This window comes from Stegodyphus dumicola, chromosome 10 (assembly GCF_044657685.1).
Source record: "Stegodyphus dumicola isolate Sdum_Otavi_A_Nest chromosome 10, ASM4465768v1".
NCBI lineage: Eukaryota > Metazoa > Arthropoda > Arachnida > Araneae > Eresidae > Stegodyphus > Stegodyphus dumicola.
Genome location: NC_140777.1, coordinates 79,449,863 through 79,475,904, shown reverse-complemented (window position 1 = coordinate 79,475,904; position 26,042 = coordinate 79,449,863). Strand labels below are relative to the sequence as shown.

The 26,042-nt window shown below is 30.4% G+C and overlaps 1 protein-coding gene across 6 annotated transcripts in view; it reads right to left on the bottom strand.

Annotated features, from left to right (window-relative positions):
• Positions 1–20,844, bottom strand: part of LOC118194069 (cytosolic phospholipase A2-like) — a 77,086-nt gene extending 56,242 nt beyond the window's left edge. For 2 of the 6 annotated variants that reach the window (XM_035365257.2, XM_035365259.2), the window contains exons 1-9: positions 20,699–20,843; positions 18,567–18,627; positions 16,158–16,182; positions 13,246–13,280; positions 11,165–11,246; positions 9,003–9,149; positions 6,858–6,973; positions 6,728–6,765; positions 1,367–1,499 (exon numbers count right to left, since the gene is read on the bottom strand). In XM_035365257.2, coding sequence (XP_035221148.2) covers positions 1,367–1,499; positions 6,728–6,765; positions 6,858–6,973; positions 9,003–9,149; positions 11,165–11,246; positions 13,246–13,280; positions 16,158–16,182; positions 18,567–18,627; positions 20,699–20,727 — 666 coding nt within the window. In that variant the 5' untranslated portion in view covers positions 20,728–20,843. Of the gene's footprint in view, positions 1–1,366; positions 1,500–6,727; positions 6,766–6,857; positions 6,974–9,002; positions 9,150–11,164; positions 11,247–13,245; positions 13,281–16,157; positions 16,183–18,566; positions 18,628–20,698 lie in introns of all 6 variants that reach the window. The other 4 variants (XM_035365255.2, XM_035365260.2, XM_035365256.2 and 1 more) reach the window with 4 other exon arrangements.
• Positions 20,845–26,042: the final 5,198 nt, after the last annotated feature.

The following is a 26,042-nucleotide window of genomic DNA, read 5'->3' as shown; positions in this document are numbered from 1 at the left end:
GCTGTTAGACTGCCTTAAATTTATATGCTACTGAAAACAGGATTAAAAAATTTAAAAAGTTCCTTTAAAATAAAATTTAATTACCATCAATAATTACATTTTCCTTTCAGAAAAACAACATGCAAAATTTTCAATTTATAACAAATTTAATTTCTTAGGTGCATACATGTTTGAAAGTATGAATATTTTTTTCCGGAATTTAAATCTTGACAGTTAAGTATTACACATATTTATTTGAATAGATATTGGATAGCACTTAAAGGCTTGAACAAAGAATGACCAAATCTATTTTTCAGGGATTTTAAACTAAGCAAACGCATCAGACAGATTTAACAGATGATGCCCATTGGAGAACTGGAGAACGACGTTTCTGGATATGTATATACTCTCACTTACAAAGCAGAAGTTATCTAATTCGCAAGGTTTTGTTTTAGATATAACCCAGAGAAAATTCAATTGCTTTCAGACGTCCAAAATCACTTTTTTTGTTTTTTTTGTTTTTGTTCATATAACAAAGTATTAAGCCAAGTTCCATAAAAATCGTGAGAAATTTTAAGAATAAGAAAAAGTCAGGAGAAATATATTGTAAATCGGGTTGGCGGGAGAGCGGTCGAAAATCGGGAGTCTCCTGCTTAAATCGGGAGAGTTGGCAACTCTGTAAACCCATTGAAACTTTGCAATAGCATAATGAGCATAGCTGGAACTTGGAATTTATTAAACAAAATGCCAAAGCCATTCAGATATTGAAAAAAACTGCACTCTGCCCTTATATTACAATCTGTGGCAAAATACTATGATATATGTAGATTTTTAATGAGTTTACACCAACTATTTTCCTCAAATGATCTGACATTTGCTTGTTAAGCTTCATCGGGAATGGTCGAACTTAATGAGAACATTACCCAAGATGAGCTATAGGAAGTACAGATGGAAATATGAACAATATTACTTTCACAAAGAGGCACAAAAGAAGGCATCATAACAGCCAAACCTTATTGGGACCCGAATTTCATATCCTTAGGTTTTGATCAGTCAAATGATCAGAACCTAAGGACACAAATTCAGCTTGCTAATTGTTCTGACTATTCTTCCATGTCACTATAGTACTACATATCATTATATTGTTATATATATTAACAATTCTGCTGCACTGTCTACGAAATATAAATCTTTAAAAATAAATTGTGTGAAGAACTAAGTTTGAATATCTGAGATGAGGAAGAAATTCTTCCATAATTAAAAGTTGTCAGAAATGGCTAATAAATGTTACTAAATAATGTCATCAAAACTGGAAGAAAAAAAAAAGAGTATATTGCTTTCTTACATGATATGTAAAAAAACAAAAATTATTATTTTATTTAGTTACTTGACTCTTTTTCTCGGGGGCATTTTCAGGAAACAAATTTGCTAAGCTCTGCATTATGAATTCCAGTCGATTCTTTCTGAATTCTTTTTCTTTCTCACATAAGGATAAACTATATCGCAGATCTGGATTTTGACTATAAGAAAAAAAATGCATAGCTTAAAAAACTTACATAAATTACAAAGTAGCTATTTGAAAAACAATATACAAAGACATTACAATCTGCTACTAAGCTTTCAAAGCTAATAAATCATGTTAAAATATAATGAAGACAGTTATAACTTGGATTAATTTATATATATATATATAAAGAAAGAAAGAACTTCTGTCCTTGCTTTTTTTTAAGAGGTAGTAAAACATTACATCCAATAAACATCATATAAAGTTCTTCAGTTCCCATAAAAATATTAAAAAATAGCCAGAGATACTATAATTACTGAATCTTTTTATGTCTGCAGCTGTAAATATATTTTAATTAACAAGCATATACTGAACCATTCCATAAACACTTTTTTTCTTTTTTTTTTTTACCTGCAGTGAGATAGCAAAATCCCAGTACAACAAACAATTTATCCAAGCATCACATTTAATGCTTCAATGAAATTTAAAAGTTAAAAGAAAAGATTTTGTACTGGGCTAATGGATACCATGCAAGTTATAAGATATGAATTTGAAACAACAAATAGAATTTTTCACTTCTCATTTCTATAAATATTTAAAAGAGCCATTTTTTTCTGTCAAATAGTCACCAGTAATATAAAAGGATCCTTTACAAGAATACATATATATTAAAAAATACAAAGGATTTGCACAAACAGCAACATCAAAAGATCTTTTTACAAAAATTGTTATGTGCTTTATGGCACAAGTAATAAGCTTTTTATCATGAGTTACTTCCTGGAAATTGAACTATAACTTAACAACAATATTGTGGAAAACTGACACAGTACTGCTATATTGATGAAAAAAATGAGTTAATTAACAAAATATCACATATTAGTACTGTTCTGTTATTGGAATCAGATTCAGAAATGTATGATTGTTTATAGTATATGTACATACACATACATTCATGTTTATATATAAACATGCATATATGAATACATACATACATTTCTGAATCCGGTCCTGATAACAGAACAGTACCCACATATTTTTTCATTGTGACAACAACCAACTTCCCATGGCATCAGACACTGCAAAAAGTAAGACTATCTGAAGAGGAATCTGAGACTCATCTGACATATTATTCCAATATGGCATTGCCAAATCACAATCCGTGTTCAGAAAACATAAATATTGTTATTATTATTAGTATTTTAACTTGGAATACAATGTTAAAAGAGAACTAAATTTATTCATCAGGCTGAAACACAACAGTTGTAGGTAGTGCATATCTAAAATTTAAATGAGAACAAGTTCCTTATAATAATGGTATGTATTATACAGTACAAAGTCCAAAATCTGGAATGCTTTAAAATCCGTAACTCAAAACCACCAAAAAAGTTTTTCTCGTAGGCTTTACCGCATGTGAATTTGATTCCCCCCTCCGCACATAATAAAACATCTGGAGAGTCCCGATTCTTAATTTCACTTTGACACTAAATAAAATACCTAGTTACTGAAGAAACAATCATTTTAGCATAAATTTGTACGATCAGTAATTTGGCTCCATTTAGCAGTCTTGCTTGGCACATATCTTGAACCAAAACATTCCACATAGATACCTCGTTGATCTGACGACAACATGGCGAATCATTATTTAATTATACTTTCCTTTCATCACCGTTATCAAAACATGACAACTTGAGTAATGACTCATGTAGTGATGCCTAAACAATTTTTTTATGTTAGTAATTGAATAATAAAAGAGCATGGTAACCTTTTATGTTGACATTACGTTTGGCGATGATTACAGATTTAAGTTAAATGCGCTAAAAAACGTTGACGAGAAAAAATTTATCAAAAATTTCTTTCCATACTCTAAAAATAGATTTTGTTGATGATACTCATATATCCAAAGATTACATTAAGGGTTATTTGAATTAAGAATAGAGACTGTATCAGGTGGGGATATCTAGCACCGGCCCTCAATAAGCCTTAAGTATATGTGGGAATTTATTTATTCAGAACTCTGATAACCCTTAAGCATGTGCAAGAAACACACATAAGTATAATAAATAACTAAACTAATAGAATTCAGGCTTAACTGTCTCAGTGTGTGACAGAAGCAAGATGAAATTTAATGGAACAACTTGTCGTTAGTTGCCAAGCTCATGATTAGCCAAATATGTATAGCGAAGGATAGCTAAATTTGATTATGGCTAATTTTAAAGGTTTTTGGATATCACAAAACAAAGGTGAAATTTTCCAATTAACGGATTTTGTACATAAATTTGGAGAAGCGGTAATAAATGAAGATGATATAAAAGAAGTTTTTATATCATTAATGGGGAAATCTGTAATATGGCTCTAGATCCAGAAAATAGCGCTACCGATAGTGAAAAAAGTGACAGAGAAGTTACTGAAAACAAGAAAATTTCAATTGACAAGTTAGTCGAAATTCTCAAAACAGCAGATACAGGACTTCAACAATGTAATTAAACAAGAGATTATGTCTGTCTACAAAATAAAAGAGAAAGTATTAGCACAAAAAACGAAGCAACTTAAAACAACTTTATTGAAAGAAATGTTTAAATGAGGTAAACCCAACCCGGAACCCAATTTCGAACTTTGTACATATAGATATATATATAATATAATATAAACTAGGTTGTAAGTACAATACTAAAAAGACCAATTTTTGGTCAAAATCTTTTGCGCAATATGCTGCAAAATTAAGAAAATGAGAAGAGAAATTGTAGTTAGCTCGCCAAGAAGTTACCAGGAGCTGTGTCTCCAAGAAAAAGTTCAACACAGTTTTTTAAAAAAATTATATTGAATGAGGTGAAATATTAGGCTACATGCGAAATAAAATGTAAATTATAAAACACAGTTAAATACATATCGTTGGAAACAAGTTAAAGGCAAAATATAAAACATAGTAAAAACCAATCGATGGAACAAGTAAAAATTAAAAAGTGGAAAATGGTAAATTAGCTCAATTCGAAGTCCACCCTGGCTTTTCAAGGGAAATTTCGGTTGAATGTCGAACCAAGCTAACTTCATTACGCGTTTCGGCGAAACAGACAATTGAAACTTTGCGTTACAAAATTTTTTAATTAATTAGATAAACTGTCCTAAAAATTTTTTTTAGTCTCAATTCTCTGTTCCAATTTCCCAATGCGTCCGCTCAAATTGACACATTAAGGTGCATAAAATGTAAATGCAACTCTGATGTACAGCAATAATAAAAATACAAATAGAAATAAAAATAAAAATAAATAGCGGTCTGCTATTAGTCAAAATATACAATAACGTACGGGCTGGACCTGAAAGCTTAAAGAATTAAAACTTTATAAAAGAATCTGAAATTAAATTTAAAGGAAAGATAACAGCATGGGTCTTGTTAAGACAAAGAACAAAATTTTATATATATATATATACACACACAGTACAGAGTCCCTCATATATATATGGGGTGTTCAAATTCAAATGAAAAAGTATGAAATGACACTGTGGGTATAATTGAAGTCCTTATTCACAAGCAATCATCAGCAGCCTCAGCACAACTATCGTATTGTTTTATGAGCTGAAGCATGCCAGAATTCCTATGGCTGTGACAGGAGCCAGTCCTTCCCTGTGTCCTTCAGTTTGTCATCCAAGCTGAAGTGCTTCCTTCTGAGATCTTTTTAATGGACCAAACACAAAGAAGTTACAAAGCGATGTGTCCAGGCTGTGGGCTGAATGCTCAAGCTGCTCCCAACTTGAACTTGTCCATAACACTTGGTGTGACCTTGGAGATGTGTGGACACGTGTTATCATGGAGCAAAATCACTCCCTCCATGAGCAGGCCATTTGCTCTTGATGGACTTCCATAGGCTACAGTACACTGTTAATGGCTTTTCCATGTTCGAGGAATTTGATGAGCATCGGGCCTGAGACATTGAAAAAGACAGTGAGCAACACATTGTTTACTGAAGACACAGCTTTGAATTTTTTAAGGGGAGGTGATGACATATATTGTCACTGCATGCTGTCCAGCTTTGTCTCTGGCACAAAGTGATAGCCTCAGCTCTCATCACCAGCGATGATATGCTCCAAGAAAACACAGCGTTCATGATATCAGAACAGGTGTTGCAGTGCTAGTCCAATACACAGTTCCTTTTGAAATTTTGTTACCTTCTTCTGAACCTACTATGCAAACACCTTCCTGTAACCCAACCTGCCATGCACAACTGTCCACACTGTTTCAACACTGCACCCCCACTATCACTACCATCATTCGGATTGTGATATGCCAGTCACTTCTCAACCTTTGTCAATGAGTTTGGCTGTGATTATTGTGTTTGCCTGACTTAATCTCAATTCATCACTTAAACACTTCTGCCCTTCATGAAAATAGGCACTCTATTTTCTCACTGATTTGTTGGAACACGTAGTCTTCCCCCTATGCGGCCACCATCCGGTGATGAATATCAGCTAGTTTAACCCCTTCCACAGACAGAAATCTGATACCACCTTGCTGTGCCTCAGTCGGCAAATTTTGCGATGTAAATACCATGATGTCCTCATATGAACTACAACATCAACTGGATGGAAAACACAATTGCCTGCTTCACTCCAGCATCATGTACAGGTGCCCATACATGTGCATAACCACATCCAACACTACATTTGCATCCCTACATGTCTCACTACATTATGACAAAGCAGCATATTCAAATTTTAATCGGTTTGGTTGTTATGAGGTTCATACCTTTTCATTTGAACACCTCTCATATATAATATGTGATTAATAATTTTTATTTGTTTCTCCCATATATATATATATTTTCAAACTATTAATACCTGTTTGCCAATTACCTTTTTACAAAAAAAATTTTATTGCCAGCTTTACTATTCAATTGAATAATATAATAATTTCACATTTCTCTGCCCATATTAGTATCCTAAACAATTTTTACCCTAAACCATGGGATAATTTTTCAAATAGTTTTTTAAAATTTCACATAATAATTTCTTAAAAATTCAATCCTTTGCAACTCAAGTGCAGGAATTAATTAATTAATTGATATTTTTTATTTATTCTTAACCTTATGCATATTTGAATATTGAATTTTTTTATATTTGAATTTTTTAGAACCTTCTTTTAAAACTAACTTTAAAAATTCACATTATTTATGAAATAATTCATGATATTGTGTAAATAAAATTTAGGATAGAAATATTTATTACAGTTTTGAAATAAAGAATTATACTTACTCTACAGCTAAAAATAATTTTAAAGTAATTTCAGTAACCTAATTAAAGAAACAAAAAATAATATTACAAAGGCATTTATTATATTACTGACCACTGAATTTAAAATTGATATAATAATTTTTTTACTTACTTCTCCAAACTTCAAAATTACAGTTCTTTCTTCATTTAGATTTAGAATATTTAAGTTTATTTTTTCACAGCCCATTTTTTCATCAATTGTGTAATTTGCATCCATTAATGTTATTTCTAAATTTAGAACAAAATAAAAGAATAGAATAAGCAATTAATTAAAAAATATTATAAAAGTTATGTATATATAAATAATGATTCCACATTATGAAGCATAGCTCTTTCTGGTATGAGAAGACTTATTTCCAATGATTGCAAATTTAGCTTTAATTTAAAAATATTTAGTCAGATCAAGTTTTAAACTTAGGCATTAAATATTTTGAATAAATTCAAGCAACATTTTTTTAACTTTGTATTTCACTCAAGAAGACAAATTTTTTTAAGAGTTCTGATGTAGTATTGAGGTATATATGTTTTTAATTACTTATTTCAGTATTATATTATATTCAGTATCAGGTGGGGATATCTAGTGCCGGCCCTCAATAAGCCTTAAGTATATGTGGTAATTGAGGTTTTCTTTTCCCGGTATGTATTTAGTTAACAAATTAGGGACAATACGATGAAAACATAAATATACATCACAAAGTAATTTAATTCAAAATAATACCAAGCATTACAGTGAACATAATTATGATTATTTTTCAGTGCATTTTACCTATTTTGCTTCAAAACACAATTTTAAGACTAATGCAAGTGGTGTCATGTATAAATGATGCTATGTTATCATTTACATTGCATAGGTAGAAGCAGAAAACCTCCTGGGTAAGATTAACATCTGATTGCCTTCACAATGGATAAAATTTCACTTAACAATGTTTGCTGTAAAACTTTCTTTGCTAACTTTTAAGTCTTACGAGGTGTGACACACACACACAAGGGAAAAAAAAATATGAGGCTGAGTGTGTAGCTTGAAAACAGAGTGGAGTTGGCAACAACCGTTTTGGTGATGTCATGCCACACACCTGGCCAGTTTCGACTTAACCGATAACGCCAGTGTGAGTGAACACATGCAACTGCATTCTGCCTGAAAAATGTCTAATGTAAAAACTGAACAGTGAATCAATATCAAGTTTCTTGTGAAACTTAAGAAATCAGCCACGGGGAAAACATTTCAAATGTTAACGGAGGCTTATGGAGATGAAACTTTGTCTTGTGCATGTGTGTTTGAATGGCATTAGTGGTTTTTCAGGGAAAAGACACAGTGTGGAAGATGATGAACGTGCTGGTCATTTGGTCCAGACTGTTAACACTACTGCATTGAATTACTAAAAAGACTTCAGGAAAAAAAAGCCACAGTTGGGGAGTGATGGATGGCTGTTGCACCAGGACAATGCACCCATTCACACGGCCCTAACTGTCAAGCAGTTTCTGACCAGCAAAAACATATTGTGATGTGGCATCCTCCTTATTCACCTGATTTGGCTCCATGCAATTTTGTTTTCTTTCCTAATGTTAAATCTTGCTTAAAGGGAACTGATTTTACCTTAATTGAAGAGGTTTAGGCAAAAATGGAGAATCTCCTGATATGCTTATCTTGCTGGAATTTTGCAAGAATTTTATCAGCTTTTTCAGTGATTGGACGATCAGAGTATAACTCATCTTTTACACCAAAATTACCAGAATGAAAGCAAGCAAACCATTTCTATGTAAAAGATTTTGATAAGGTATCTTCACCATACACAGCACACATTTTTCACAAGCCTGTGCAATGTCCTTCAGTTTGTCATAATAATATTGCACAATATAGCGCAATTTTTTCCTTACTTTTCTCCATCATCAGATGCATACAATTTTCCCACTGCACTACATTCGATGTTTATACACTCACAGTAATGCTCGAAGAATCACCTTTCCAACAAGCATTTAATGATGTGGCTATGATCTGCGTTTCCGGAATTATTTGCTATTGACGCCCATCTATTGGGAAAACTGCCACGAGTTTTTCCCAGACCCAATATTTTAGATACTGAATGATGGCACACCATCTTCCAATACACAACTGTCAGAAAATTCTGTTGTTCATAAGGGCAAAACTTACAGCAGCAAAATAAAAGTTAAATAATGAAAAGATGTTTACTCCTAGAGTAAAGATAGACATATATTATATTACATTATAAAACAGTTATAAGTGTAAGGGTTTTCTTACCTAATTCATATTCCTTTTGCGGATCAAGAACAAAAGTGAATTCTTCATTCCAAGTGGGACTACTTGTGTTATTAAAATGCTTAGTCCTTTTTGTCCCATTTGGACTCCCAGGAATCCTCAATATAACATATGGATCTGGTGTATCAACTGAAATGAAGATTACGCAATTTAAGAAATATACAAAAACTAAATTACTCATAAGTTTATCATTAGTATCAACATTGCTATAACTTCTGTTTACTTATATTCACTCAACTCCACACTAATTATTTTTGGGGAAAACACTTCTTGACTGAACGAATTCATTGCAATTAAAATTTCAAGAGATATAATTATATAACCATAACACAATATCGATAAAAAAATCATGATTCAAATTATGATATATTTAATAAACTTTCAGTATTTCAAAAAGCAGGTAAAAAATTATATTGTATGCTAACATTTATTTACATGAAAAACCATTACACCTACATATAATTGTCATGCAAGTTAAAATTCATTATTAATTTTCAGATAATACTTTTTCACTTTGCCTCATACACAAATTAAAACTAAAGCCATCTCACTCAATAAAATATTGTAAACATTTAAATATTTTTGTAATTATGTACATTTATTTATAATGTTGCATGTTTTAGTCCCATACTGCATGGTTTTGCTAATTATTAGCATAAACTTAAGTTATTTTTGTACAGTACCTACCTTGCTTCCAATGGGAAAGATTGTGCATCAAGTGAATACTCATATATGTTCTTAGCACGCTGTTTTTAGTTACATTAATAGCTGTCATGTTAGGTGTTACCAAATTATTTCAATATATTTCAGAAATGACATGATTTTTGCTGTTTTAAAAATTATCATAATATTATACATACGTGATAGAAATAGAAAGAAACAGAAAAATATAATTTTGTCAAAGATTAAATCTCTGGGTATATCAAATTTTGTATTACTGTTTAACAATGCTATGCATTCATTCAGACAGAGCCTTGTAGTTCACCTAGATAAATCAGCTGACTGCTCATTGCTCATAGATTTTGCATTGTTTGAGTTTTTATGTATTGTTTATGTTTCATGTATTATTAAGTTTCATGTAATATTAAAATGTCAAGTTTAATCAGGTAGGTCACTGACTTGCATATCTTGATGAAAAGCAATATGTGTATGAAAGAAAATTGCAAAAAATATACAGTTGCCACACCAAAAGTGCAATGCAGAATTGTGCTTCAACAAAACTAATAATTGTCTCATTGCATTTTATAGTGTGTTAAAAAACTGTTATTGTGATTTCAGATTATCATTTGGAGTTAAAATTCCTCTTGAAATCATCCCCAAGACATTTAAATTCTGAACCAGCAATTTTTGATAAAATTTAAGGTGCCAAAACTGTTTTATAGATCCATTCTCTTGTTTGCAATTCCTACTGTGCAAGTGGTAGCAATGAGAAAACAGTTATCCCTATGCTTAAATACTTTAACAACAATCATGAGTACCTTTTCATTAAAATATGTAAAAGAAAAAAAAAAAAAAAAAAAAGACAATTTTGAACACAGCAATTTTTAAATATAGGAAGATAACTAATCAAAGTATGAATTTTTGGTCTATATTTTTAAAGAGATTTTAAAGCTATATGCTTATTCCTTTTTTATCATACAGATCTCAGTTCCATTGTCTTTTATATAAAAACTGCACAGTAGACTAAAACTTGAACAAATTAATTTCATAAACTGGACATCTAGATTACCAGATATATATGTGCTACCAGCTAATTACATTTTCTAAAATCATTCTTCATTCAGATATTTATATTTTTAAGAATAACAGTCTACAAAACTTTAATGCACCTTTATTTACAGAATGAAGCATAATCACTACAAATCTCTTTCTGCTCAAAGACTTTAAACATCTCATACAGCTGAAAGACAAAATATATACTTATATCTTTTGGCTGTTAATGGACTATGCACAATATATCCTTAAACATTCTTTTCAGCCATGAAAAATTGCAATATATAATGAGTTTAATGCTCAAATTTTAATTTGCAATTCAACATTATTTGCAAGAAGTAGGAATAAAGCAAAAAATTCATTTTTCAAGCATTAAAATATTATATTAATACTCATATATGAAATAGATTTAAAATGAAAATGGTACTTACCTAAATCTCCAACCCATCCTTTTGTTATCTTATGTGCTTCAACAACAGTCACATTTAATATGTTACAGGAATCAGGAGTCACCTAATTAAAATGAATGGAGATGTTTATTAAAAAAAATCTTGGAAAAGAATATTACAGTTTATTTAATAAGTGACATTAGTTTTAAATAAAGTAATCTGGCCAAAACAGGGGGGAAGAATTAAATAATTTAAGATAAAAATATCTTTAAACCATAATTTTTTTTTAAATATCAAATAAAACAAATCTTTTAACAGATATAATTATTATATTTAGCTTTTTCTTATAGAAATAAAACTTTAAACATTTTAGATACATTGTTGTGTTTGTCAAGAGGCTTACAAAAATTGCAATTATTTTATATTTATTAATTTATGAATTTTATAAAATCTTAACCCTTTATAAGGTTAGTTTATAAGACTGTGTGAAATATACTTCCCACCAACTTCATTAATTTTTTAATTTCAGTGGGAAGTTATTTTCCCACATATGATATGTTCTGTCATCCGTTAATAACTTCAGAGGATACAAAAAAATACCAATAACGGGCTTTGTTCACATAAATGGCCGTAACAATGAAGGTTATCGTGGGTTCAAGAAGAGATGCCTACACTGGGGAGCCATTTTGCCTTGTGTGTTATTGATAAGTACAGAAGTTCAAGTTTATGTCCAATTCTTAATAGTAGGTAAAAGTTTGAATTTTGATCTCTAATGGAATTTTTAGTATTTGACCTCTAATGGAAATCTCTAAATCTGTTGTAGTCAAATTATTTTTTGCACTTGCCATGGAAATGTATAAAAAGCAGAAGAAATATACAGCAGAGGAGGCTGTTGAATTATTTTTTGCTCTCCCAAGTGATCCTGAAGATTCAGATGATGAAACAAATGAAGAATTTTCAATCAAGGAAAATAGAGATGTTGATGATCCACAGCCAAGCACTAGTAGAGGTACAAATAAAGCTATCAAAGTGGACATGAACCAAAGAATTGAATCAATGTCCAGACTTATAGAGGTTCAAAATGATTCTAGTGACACTGAAGAATACAATGCAAATGATGAAGAAGACAAAGGCTGGTCTGATGCTCCCAGGCATTTTGATTCCCATGTTATTTGTATGGATAGAAAATAGATTATCAACCATAGTCTAACACGAACCAGTAGAGAAAAAGACTTTTTTCCCAAATACTCAGTGAGGAAATTTTAGAACATGCTGTCAAGCAAACAAATTTATATGCCTTTACTCTCTGGAAAGTAAGTACAACAGATTTAGGACCTCAAGAACAATTACATTTTTGACTTTGCCTAGCATGACAACTGATTTCTGGATTTTGAAGTCATAAACACAAAGGACAGCCTGTAATGTGTACATTCAGATGACGACATAAATGTCACAGAAGCATAGTCAAAAGGAATAAAATGAGGGGAGTTCTGTTCACACCTGTGACACAGGATCTAAGCTACACCCAATTAGAGAAGCTAAATTTACGTATGCGTGGATGTGTCTACAGCTTTCCCGTTACACTTTTCCATTCAGGTTTCATGTGTTCGCTCTGATTGGTCGACGCTTATCCCAAGTTGGCATAAAGTTTAAAACTTTGAACTTTATACCAAGAGCCCTAAACCAGGTTTTGTGACGTAGCACAGACTGGTTGCCTGGCAACGCCAGCTCGTCTTAAACCGCTTATGGCCTTTATACTGTTATCTGAACACAGTTTTAGTTTTCTGAGCAGCAAGAAAACTGTTCCAGATGATGTACGATTGACTAAAGTCGGTGACCATATGCCAGCTTTACAAAAAACACATATTTGTTGCCGTTTGTGCTCTAATAAAGCCCATGAGAAGAGAACAAGATATGCTTGTATAGCCTGCAATGGCTCACTGTGTGTTGATCTCTGTTTTCTGATATATCATGGAAAGTGATGTTTATAAGTTCTTAAATTTTTTAATACAAACTATATCTAAATTAAAATTTCTTTTGTATATTTTAGTATTTGCAAATTATATATTATGAATATCATGTAATTTGATATAAAAAGAAATATAAAACGTAAGATGTCCTACCTTTGAATAGTTCCCAGTAGGTGGCGAGAAACATACTTCCCACCAAAAAAAAAAAAAAGTCTTAAAAATCAAATTAATTTTAGGTAATAAGCTAAACAATTTTTTTTTTTTTATAAATCCCAAAAATAATATCCCAAAAATAATTTATAATCCCAAAAATATTTTAGCATAATATTCCTAGGAAAGAATGGCCCTTTAAAGGGTTAAAGCAAAGCAGTCCTGCAGTAGGCTGATAAAAGCTTTTAGGCCAAAGAGGTTAATCAATATAATTTTAAAAACACAACAAGCAATAAAGTATCACAGTGCTGATAAGTTAAATTATAAAAAATAATATTTGATAAAAGCACATGACATTTCTTTTAGAAAGATGTACCTTATAATCTTAAAATAATAACACGATTTCACGTCTCTCTTTGAGTGACATGGCTATTAGGACTTACTGATGAAAAGCTGTATTTAAACATTTAGAAGCTAGATTTGTATATAATTATATATTTTACTGTTTGTCTTCATAACATTATAAGTCATTATAAGATAGTAAGAACATTAAAGAAAATAAGAAAACAAAATACCTTAAATAATAAATTAATAGTTCTATACTAAGGGACTGGGAAGTTTTGTTATTAGATAAAGAGCAATCAAGCTGCTCAGTATTTAATTACTAGATTTTTATAATTACTTGTTTTTATCTTCATTTGCATAATCTTTCACTCATATAGATGGTGGTTAGATTAACAAAGAAAATTTAAAAAATAAACATTTTAAATAATAAGGTAATATATATCAAATAATAAATCTCATGAATGAATAAATGTTGTCAATCTGCTGAGAAAGTAAATAAAAATTCAGATGATAATCAGAATGAAAAATTTGAACATTCAAAAGAAAATCTTTACATGTTTTACTATGCTTGAAATAAATGAGTGTACAGATATTATAACCATTCTCAGAATTATTTTCTACAGTAGCAACAAAAGCTAATATAAGTACACTAGAAAAACTGATTCATGTCTGCATTTGGATGTTTATTGTTGTTTTATTCACTTAAGCAGTAAACTTCTAATCTGCCTTGCTTATTGCTTTATGACCCCATTTCAGTTTCTTTCAGTGCACAAAAATAAAAAGCAAACATATCCAGTGCATAAATTATATTAATTTTAAATTTTTTACATTTTGCTTCAAAAGGAATTTTTTAAAAATAGACAATTCTGACTGAATTTGTTTGAAAAAAAAATTATACGATTTCAGATTTGAATTCCAGAAGTTACTGTTAAGTAATTAAATGCCAAATGAGTAAAAGGAGTTAAATAAGTTAACTGGTGGACATTGCTCAAGGCCAGCATCAGACCCAGCATGATCGTACCAAGTGGGAAAATATAGGGCAGCAAATTTTTGGAAGCTCTTTGCAGCATAATTTATGAAATGCAAAGATTGCATTGGATGGCAAAAGGACTAGCATTGGACCTGAAATTATTTCGATGTAAAAACAGAAATTTAAGATATTGAAAAACAAATTCAAAACTAAATTCTCTTACTTACATCTATGAATAGTCTTTTTATGAATTCTAAAGACTGAAATCTTCTGTTAAATTGATTTTACGGAATATTACTGTACATCACTTGTAACATCCCTAATGCTTTCAAGCTAGCTTTGCCCAGAGTGTAGATTACACACTGGTAATCCTCAGACCAAAAACTTCAAATATTGAACTGAATATTAGTAATTTGAATGTTCTGGATACAATCTAACCTTAAAAATTCTCAATTGCTTGCAGGATTTCTAAGACTGAATATTCTCTCTATATTCCTATTTCAAATAATGCTATAATGTAAAATTATTTGATATATAATATTCTAGTATCTTCCAAGAAATAAAGATATTAAAGAATAAGTGAATATTTTTTAAACTTCTTAGCAACATTTTTAACAAAATAATTTGCTATAACACAAACTACTGATACTGGAATTAGTGAAATATTTAATAAAATTACAAGTCTCTCAAGCAACATGTATTAAAAAAGTAACAACAGAAGTATGAATAAAAAAAAATTAAACATAAATTATAAATTCATTGATTTTACTAGCAAAGGGATTTCATTAGTGACAAAAGAAATTAATAGCAGAATTTTATATATTTTACATCTACAATGATGTTCAAAATTGTATTCAAGTATACAAAAATGATATTTTATGAAGTTGCCAAACAAATGTATTTATTTTTTCAAGCAGGTTACAAAAGGCAAACCTGATTATGATTATTTTATACATTTTGTCCTAGCCTGTTTCTGAAAAGCAAATACTGACAAGTCATAAATGACTAACATTGTGCCAGTGCTTCACCCAAAGTACAATTTCCTGCAAATTTCTGCTATTCTAAGATTTAATTCCACAGCAGCAAAGTATCATTTGAAAGAATTTTTGAGGTGAAAAAAATATTTGCTATTTAGAAGATAATGAGATGGTTATGGAGGTAGGCAGACAGCTGAATGTTTCAAGGTCAGCCATCTTTGCACTTTGGAAGCAATTTAAAGATTCTCGACTGTAACTAATTGTATAATAAAACCTATTAGTTTCACATGGTTAGACTTCCATGCAACAATTCTGAAATAATAAAAATTTGCAAAACCAAAAGAATATAACAAATACAAGGCTTTGAAAGAATTTGTTTTAAAATGTTTTTCAATAAAATTTGCAATAATAAATGAAATTTAGAAAAACACACTTCTTTTTCAAATTTACTTAGACAAGATATTTTGAAACATATGAATGTGAAGATATCTAATTCTTATGGTTGATATTGAGTAATAAAGAGTGCAGCACTATGTGAAACATTTTGGTTTCAAAATGATAGTAATTTTAATAACATTGTTTTATGTTAATTAAAATTAAAAAAGAAAACAAATCAAACTTACAGAAAAAATCATATCTGTACCACATCTGGAAACAAATAAAAAAAATTAAAATAATAAATAAATAAACCAAAACAAAACAAAAAAATCCTAAATAAACTATTTGGTGTTTTGCAAAATCCTCTCATGCAAAAGAAATAAAATTATTATAATTTAAAGATAAAAAATAAAGCTTTATTTTCACGCCTATTAAAAAGTAGAACAGAATAAAATATTAGTACACAGAACGAAACAAAAATTGTCTTATTATTAACATTTGAAAATTCACATGCAAAAATAGATACATAAAAGATAAAGAAAAGGATGTTGAACAAAGCAGGATGCTTCACAGGATGTGCAACTTCCTGAATCATGTTCAACTAGAAAAATTATTATGGTGAAAAAATACTTGTTCAGTTTTAAAAAGTATAATTATTCTCAAAATACTGTGTATATACATAAAGATGCACACAAATATACATAAAGATGCAAAATATTAAGAAAGATAAAAAAAGTTTTTGAAAAATTAAAATTTTTGCTGTAGTTTATCTATACTCATTTTGAAGCTGCTAAATTTCAAGTGCTTAAAACATATTTGTTACAAATTTAATTTACCCAACACTTTTAAGGCAAATAAAAATATATATAACATACACAGAAAATTTATATGCATAAAATTGTGCATGGCAAACAGAATTTGGTTCATGCATTATGACTTCTTATGTACAATACATAAGTCATAATGAATCTAATATACATGCACATAGAAACACTGAAAACAGTAAGAAGGCAATTTATAATTTTTATAAATAAATTTTATACTGTGTGTGAACTGTGCGTGTTTACAGTGGAGAGGCTAAAAACATTTTAAATGTGTAAATGATAACAATAATTTAATTCAACTGAAATAGAAATAGTCTTTATTTAAATGTGTTAAACATTGCTTCTAAATGTATTATGCTCCAGTTTTAAAAGTTATTTCTGAAATATACAGTGACAGTGATATTTTTCACGATATATGAACAGAATGAAGCTAAATAAATTATACATAGTTATCTACTTTTGAGCTCAGTTATTGCATTTTATTATAATGCTATATGATTATTATAATATATTAAATGCTATATGACTATTTTCAAATTATATGAAGGATGGAAGAAGAAAATGCAAACAATTTTGGCTAAGTCAACCTTTAACATTGATTTTTTTAGAAAAAACACTGTTCATTTCAAGGCAGTCACATGTTTCTTCAAGAAAGTTAAAAATTATTCTATGAAAATAATAATATGCTTTCTCTTTCAAAATATAAAAATTTATTAGAAAAAAATAAAAAATAAATTAAAAAATATCTACTTTTTTATTTATTTTATTTTTTTAAAAACAATTTTGAAAGAAAGAAGTAAGAAATGTTCCTGAGGTAAGAGCCTAGATGCAGCAAGAATATATATGAATTTCTTTAGAAATGAAGGAAAAGGAGTATAGGCAGTGCAGTAAAATTATGATCAGCCCATTTTGTTTACATATGCTGTCCCAGAAGAAGAGAAAAGAAAATTCACGATAAATCATATTTAAAGTTTAATTTGAGTAATGCATTGCATAAAGATGACAACAATTATATTTCTGCAATTTAAAATATAAAAAAATCAAGTGAAATTTTTTAGATATATATCTTAAAAAATGTGATCCTAGGCAAAAATCTCTGTCCGTTTCAAGTTTTATGTTATTCAACCTCTTTGTTTTGTAACCTAATTTATTTTTTTAAATAAAGAAGTTTCATTATTTTAAATATGAATTATTAGTGTGTTATATTCATGATAAAAATTAATTACAAAAGTTTTTTTCTTTAGCAAATGAATAAAAAAATCAATTTGTCTTCCACTTCATGTCAGGTCTGTTATCTTGAGATTATTTTACCCCCAATTAGTTTGTAAATCTGCCTAAAAGGGACAATACCTATTCAGTGACATAGATAAACTAGTGAAGCTAAGTTTGACTACTTTGAATATGTATTACTGCCTTTAGGCAGATTTACAAACTAATTGGGGGTAAAATAATCTCAAGGTAACGAACTTGACATGAAGTGGAAGACAAATTATTTTTATTGATTTGCTAACTATATATCTAAAAATTTTCAATTGATTTTTTTTTTACATTTTAAATTGTAGAAATATATTTACAGTCATCTTTATGCAATACATTGCTCAAATTAAACTTTAAATATAAATTTATCTTGAATTTTCTTTCTGTTCTTCTGGAGCAGCATATGTAAGCAAAATTTGAAAATGGGTTGAATCCATTGTATTATACTTTTATCTATTTTTTTTTTTTTTTTTTTTTTTTTTATTTATAGCATAATATATTGCAAAACATATATTTGAAAAGAATTAGCACAGAAAAAGCCTAAGAAAAAATATGAGAAAAAGCTAGCTAAACCTGAAAAACTTGCAAGGAAGGAAGAGGAGGAACTTCACTGATTGGTTGTTCAGACAAAAGCCTGCAGAAAAAAAATTATTTAAAATAAAATAAGTATAATTTATACAGCAAGTCAAAAGCAATAAACAAAGAGTGATAGCTATTTAATATAAAAAAATATCAGAGAAATTATTTTAAATGAATTCAGATTTAAAACCTACCATTATGATTCAGCTATTTTTACAGTCAAATTCATTGCAATGGTGAATTTATTACAACCATTACTGAGAATGATGGACAGCTTCACAGTAAAACTTTGGAAAATTAGCGATTTCTGCCCATCATTTATACTTTTTTAATGAAAAATTGGTAAAAGCACATTTACGGGTACCCCTTGGTGAAAATTGGCGGTACATGGATATCGAGTTTGTGCAATTCTTTGACTTATTTTGGCTTTGTGTAGTGGCAATTTTAGCGCCAAAAATCATCGCTACACAAAGACAAAAAATAACAAGCACAAACTTGGTATCCATGTACACATTAACCTATTTTCACTTAAAAAAAAAAAAAAAAATCACAGAATTGCGCAAACTAGGCATTGTGCGCGCTCTTGACTTTATATATCTACACGTCAACCTATTTTCACTTTAAAAAAAATCAGAAAATTCTACATTCCCTTGACTTTGTACACATCGATATATTTTCACTTAAAAAGTCAAAAAGCCCAATTCTTAGTAAAAGTATATTTATGGAACATTCAACTACTCAGGTAACCATAAATGAAACAAGAACTTGCCGATAAACGAAACAACAACTTGGCGATAAATGAAGCAATAACTTCACGATAATACTTCAGTCTACTCTAACCGAAAAGTTAATGGGCACAATAAAATAAAATTCTGCCTAAGTATTTAAAACACATAGACGTTTATAAAGAAAATATTTATATACACATATAGCAAATAATCTTCCTCTTTATCAAATTGCTTTTAAAAAACTACAGGAAACTTTCTGCATAAAATAAAATGCAATATTTTCACAACCAATGTGAAATGAATAAATTCATATTGCTTACGAAATAAAAATTTCAAAAATAATAAAGAAAGAAAATAATTTCATAAATAATAAAGAAAGAAAATAATTTCAGAAATAATAATAAATTTCAGAAACAATTTAAGAAGTTCATAATGTTTACTTAGGAATAAATAAAAGGAGTTTTAGAATGAAATCCCAATAAAATGCTCCTATTATAAGCATTAATGAAAATCAGCTTTCCAATCATATTCATTAATTTACGTGAATAAAATCTTAAACCAATAACATTTAATGAATTTATTATGTACATGGGTAAAAATTAATGACATTTTTCTGATTTGCATTACCACATAATATTTTAGCATTAAAAAGGGAAAAAATAGCATGCATTTTTCTTCCCTTTTTTAAGCTAATTTTCTGATTGCATGCGTTGAAATAGGAAGCATTTGTCTAAAGTGCAGAATCGCCCACTTATTTGTTTGGCGCTTTTTACAAGAGTAAGAAGAATTCGATTTTTGTCAATTTTAAGTGAAAATAGGTCGATGTGTACATGGATAAAGTCAAGGGAGTGCACAATGGCATTTTTTTTTTTTTTTTTTTTTTTTTTTGCAATTCTGGGATGTTTTTTTAAGTGAAAATAGGTCGATGTGTACATGGATACCGAGTATGTGCAGTTCTTAAAAACGCGCCAAGCAGTGGGCGATTCTGCATTTTTCTAATTTCATTGCAATTCTCTCAATTTACTAAGGCGTCACGAATTCATTTTTGTGCAATGTATAATAACAAGGCAAAATACAAATTTCCACAAAACGAACAATTTGCTCACAATAAAGTTCTGGTTTGCTTTCATCAAAACAAATATAAATAATTTATTGAAACAATATTTATCTTTATATTTATCATCATTTCATAATTTTTTCCTCTGTATAGTATTTTAAAATTCAACTCTTCAACAATAAATTAAGAAAATGAACTGATAATGAGAATGTAAAACTATTAATTTATGCTATTTCTCATGAATAATTAATATACATGAAGACAATCTATTCATAGCATTTTCCAGACATCTTTAACTTGAAGTAATTCCTAAACAGAAATGAGACCAGGGAAATTCTTACAATTGATCTGTTAAAGCTTCGCACTCCATCCCGTCCCACACATATGGGTCTCCTTCATAACTCTCAAATCGTGCGCTATCGCTATGTTTATTTTGTTTTTCGCGTCGCTACGGTTACAAGTACGATTAAAATAAAAGGTACTTTCAGTGCAGAAAGACTTGCGCAAAAAGTCTCTCAAAATGGATATCTAATATCCACACCAACACTCCACACACACAGATCGTATTTTATTCTCGAGTGTCAAGATGAAGAAAGAAGATTAAAATAGCCTCCTTGCTAATATCAGTGGCGTAGCTAGACGCCATTCTTTGGCAGTTGTTTGCCACCCTCTCAATGCACACCGAATCCATAAAATGTCACAATAAAGGCAACCTCTCAATTAATTTTTTGAAATAAAACTTTAATTTCAACTTCTTGAATCTCTCTTTTGCTTACTTTTCTGCTAGGAAAATCAAAGAACATATATCTGAATTAGAGTTTCAGAAAACAGTGCTTTCTTTTACTCTGCATCAGGTGAAGACCATCAGAAAAAAAAAATGAGCAGTGCGGGCAAAATAAGACGAAAATATTAAATCAAGCGGCCGTAATCAGTCGATGAAATATGTGAGTTTCAGGTGGAAGGTCAAACACAATGAACAGAAGAGTCTAGTATGAGTAAAAAAAATGTTAAGGATGGAGAATGTCAGGTGAATATTTGTGTATCCCTCTAGGAAAGGAAGAACATCTAAAATAGTTGACGCAGTTGCTAGGATGAGAGGGAACTGAATAGAAGAAAGTTCTGGCAAGCTTTTTTAATATAATTTTGAATTTCGTATACTTCGAGATCACAGTGGATATACGAATTTGGAATGAGCCAAGTCGCGTTGATAATCTGTCTGAGTGCTTTGTTTTGAAGAGCTTGGATATGTTGAAGGTGAGGTTTGGTAGGGTAGCTGCAGACAGAGTTAGCATAAAGTAATGCTGGTCGAAGTATAGAATTACATAAGGTAAGTGTACTTGAAGTGGCTATACGATTTCTTCTGCCAAGAATTAGGCGCATTGTTACAAGCGTGATATTAATGTTTTCGCACAGTTTCCCTAAGCTGTTTCTGAAAAGTCAAATTTTTATCGAAAATGGCTACTAGATAGTTAACTTCGTCAAATCAGCCAATTTCTTTATTAAGCAAAAGAGGTCTTAGTTGTGTGCAATTTGTTTGTCCTATGCAAAAAATTATTGGTTTTAATTTTTCAATATTAATTGCAATCCTCTAAAGACTGAACGAATTTTCTAGATGGTTGAGGTAATGTTCAAGAAGGACCCGGATAACTGTAACTGTTGATGCTTCGGTCATAATTGTTGTATCATCTGCGAAAAGAGCTATGGTAATTTGTGGTCTTTAGGAATGCCGTAAGTGTAAATGTTTTATAAATAGATAAATAAAACGTTTTGACCGTTGAGGCACTCCAGCGAAGATGTTTCTCATAGTAGAAACAGTATTACCAATTTTTACTGCAAAAGACTTACAGATAAAAAAGCAATAAGACTTATGCAATGATCTGGACAGTTCAACTTGATGAGTTTGTAAGTAAGACTCCGGTGCCATACCCTTTCAAAACCTTTCGCAGTGTCAACGACTACGGCCCGGTAGGGAATATACAATTGAAACTGTCATTAATATAGTTGATGACACGAAATAGCTGGTGATTCGTACTCTGAAGATGAGGGAAGCCGAACTGTTCATCTGAAATGTAGGACCTTTGTGGAATAATTTGATTAGATGATATAGAATAATTTTTCAGCTGTTTTAGAAAGAGGCCTGAGAACGCTACTTGGACGGTAGTGCTGTGGAAACATGGAATTTCGAGGTTTTGGAAAGACGATGTTTAGATGGCTGTTTCCATATCTCTTTATCTCAGCGTCGCGTATACATAACTTCAAAACGGAACAATTTTTTGAATTTTTAAATGCGAGTGGATGGTGCTAAATGGTAACGGGTTCCACATCGGTGAAGTCATGTGGCTTTTGACCTTCATGCATGAGCACCAGTTTCGTTCTGTGCTTCTAGTTTTGATAGATAGTTTGGTGTAAATACACTGGAAACCACAGCTCTTTAAATTAAACGGACACAGGCGTGTTTGTTTATTTCGTTAGGAATTTTTTTTTTAGTTCAAAGGGGCTTTATCCCTAAAGGACTATAGTTTTCGTTTTGCGATTTTGCGTTGGCTCACTATAAATGTCCGTTTCACTTTTCAAACTGTTGCCACCAAATTTTAGAGTCCTGCATTATATTTGAAGAAATCAAATAATGAAAAATCTGCATAAATGTACGTATATTTCTCGCACTGTGATAAACCAACGGTACATAGAGCCATCGAATTCTGAATGACGTAATCCTACTGCGAATATGAGCTTGTGGAAGCCTCAGTTTGAAATTTGGAATATTTTTATTATAGATTGCATATTTTGTATAACTTATTTTGTATAACGAATTTTTGATTAATAAACTCAAGGATTTCAAAGCGAGCAATGGCAATGTTGTACAGAAAAAAAAACATTTTTATCTCCAGCGTGCAAGACTCTGTATGGGAAATTCTAATGATAACTTAAAACTTAATTTTGCGATATTGCTCTAGAACTGAATTTTATTGTTTAAGTGCGAAGAGCGTGATATTTAATAAGTAAAGCTAACAGACAAAATGTTAAAAAAACGCCCCCTTGGACGTAATTTAAGGGGAGTTTGAACCCCACAACCTTCAAAAAAAAAAAAAAAAAAAAAAAAAACTGTGATTTCGGATTTTTGCATTTTCAAATTCTCTACACTTTTATCTTTCTAAAAATACTATTCTTTAATCTCTATGAAAATTAGAACTGTAAAAAAATCTAGTTTTAATTTGTCATCTACTGCTTTGATCAATGAGGATTTTTACATAAAAACGCGTTTTTCTCCAAACGTGATTTTTTTATACTCAATGTACCTTTTCTTAGGAACTACTGCTCACAGGTATCTAAACTTCTTATGGCTTATTTATTAGGCTCCCTAATATTTACTGAAATGAGTTTTTTGTAATAAACTTAGAAAAAAAAATTAAAAATTTTTTTTTTTGTGTGAGGAAAGTGCTAAATTTTACTATGCCTAACAAAATATCCTGTAATTTACTCTAAAATTCAAAATGTTCCAAAAGCTCATTTCAGTATAATCAGATAGGTATACTTTAATTACAGAAAAAATTTCAAGTTTGAATCTATAGCAGATTTTGACAAAAGGAACATCGAAAATGGCCAATTTAACATTGTCGGTATAGGGGTTTCTGATACCCCTTAAAATCTGACACCTTTCAGATTTTTGTTATTACTATTATTATTATTTTGGTCTTCGTTTTATTCTTTGCGTTTTTCGTTATTAGAACGTGGAAAAGTGCATCCAGCTTAATGTTTTCATTTATGTTTTTTTTTTTTTTTTTTTTTTTTTTTTTTTTTTTTTTTTTCATTACGAGAATGTGGAAAAATGCATTTAGCTGACTATAACGGGTGGTGTAACGTAGTCGAACTTCCGTGATGGAAAAACTCAGACCAACTGTCCTTTTTACTTCCTCGTATGAAGTAAAAAAGGAAGTACTGTAATCGCGAAGAATTTCGGGTGTCATATTTCAACAAAAATATTAATTTTGACCGCTATCGAATGCAATTTAACGATGTTTTTGCCTGACATCTGTACGTAAGGTCAGGATACAGGACTCGTTTTCCCCAAACGAATTATAAAACTGATTTAAAATGGATTCAAAAGAAATTTTTCTCGTGGCGGCTTTACGTATGTATTCATCTCGCATAAATGAAAAACGGGTAGCCTCATAACTTTGAAATTTTATATATAGGACTGCTATAACATGCAGATGTGCACCTCCTATTTTGGTTGCAATATATATATAACTATACCCATCTATCGCCAAAAGTATATAACTATATCTATCTAGCTCTCTCTCTCTCTATCATAATAAAAGAAAGGAAAAGACGGAGCAGTGTTGATGCGTACGTAGATCCATATCGAAGAGGAAGAAATCTGATTGCGTAGTATGCTAATATGTTGAGTTCGTAAAGAAAACTTGGCAGTCGCGGCAGTTTTAATTCCATTTTTATTTGTAACTGATATTTGTGGCCACAGTTCACTTGGCACTCGAGTTGTGCCGATTCAAGAACATTTATATTTTTGATATTATTGCAATAGGATGCAGCATAGCGAAATTACTTCCAAGCAGAGCAGAGAGCGAAGCTGAAGTGCGTAGTTATGCAAGATGGAAGCACACAAAGAAGAAGGTTTTGGTTTAAAGTTTCAGTTCCCAAATAATACTTCATCAGCGATGGGCAGGCTATGCAAAATCGAATGATCTAGAAATGACGCAATTCAGGGAGATTATTATGATGTTTAAAACAGAGAGGAAGAATTAAAGAGTTTACCGTTAGTTTCGATTACAATTTTGATTGACATATGTTTTTTTTCTTATATATATCATGCATTATATGTAAGAAAAAAAAGAGCATGTAAAAGATTAAATTAGCAGCGTAAATTATTTTCCTTCTCTATTCTACAAATAACAACTTCTTTCTGCACTGCGCCATTTCTAGATTAATCCATGTCATATGACTCTTACATAATTCTGATGATGTAAATGCAGCCAATAATAATTTTACAGAAATCCAATCATATCCATCATTCCAATCATTTATCCAATCAAAATGCATTGAGAACCAAAACTAACTCAGTCTGAGTCTGAATTAAGATTTCAGCCTGAACATAACGCATTTGATTTCTACGCTTTGGCCTAGCTGGACTTCTGTTTGTCTGCCTCTTCTATTTTACAGTACATTTATCTAAAATGTAAAACATTTCGGTACAGGCACAATTAATGTGCCAACTTGATTGTGGTCGCAACATGTTTGCTGAAATAAAAAATGATTATTTAATCTGCCTTCGCCTCCAATTTCCTATTCATTATGGATCAACACTTCTGCGCCATCAAAATTCCAACTAGTCATTATTTCAGATTAATTGAGTCTTAAGTTTGTTTTCAATCACATATATATATCCACCCTGTTACTACGCTCAGTGAGCTCAGTTTCTTTATTCTTATATGTTTGTAAATTGTGAATTTTTTTTCTTTAAAAATGATTGACTTATATTGTTCTTATTTTCCGATTAAGGGTTTTATGCCTTTAGTTAACCTGCATGTTACTGTATTGTTGTAGAATTATCAACAATTAAAAAGTTGTTTAAGTGAGGCTAAGCCTAACTTTTTACCATAGCAGCCATACCTGTTTACATTTGAAACTTAGCAGAATTGTGGATTTGTTGCCATTCTAGAGAAACTA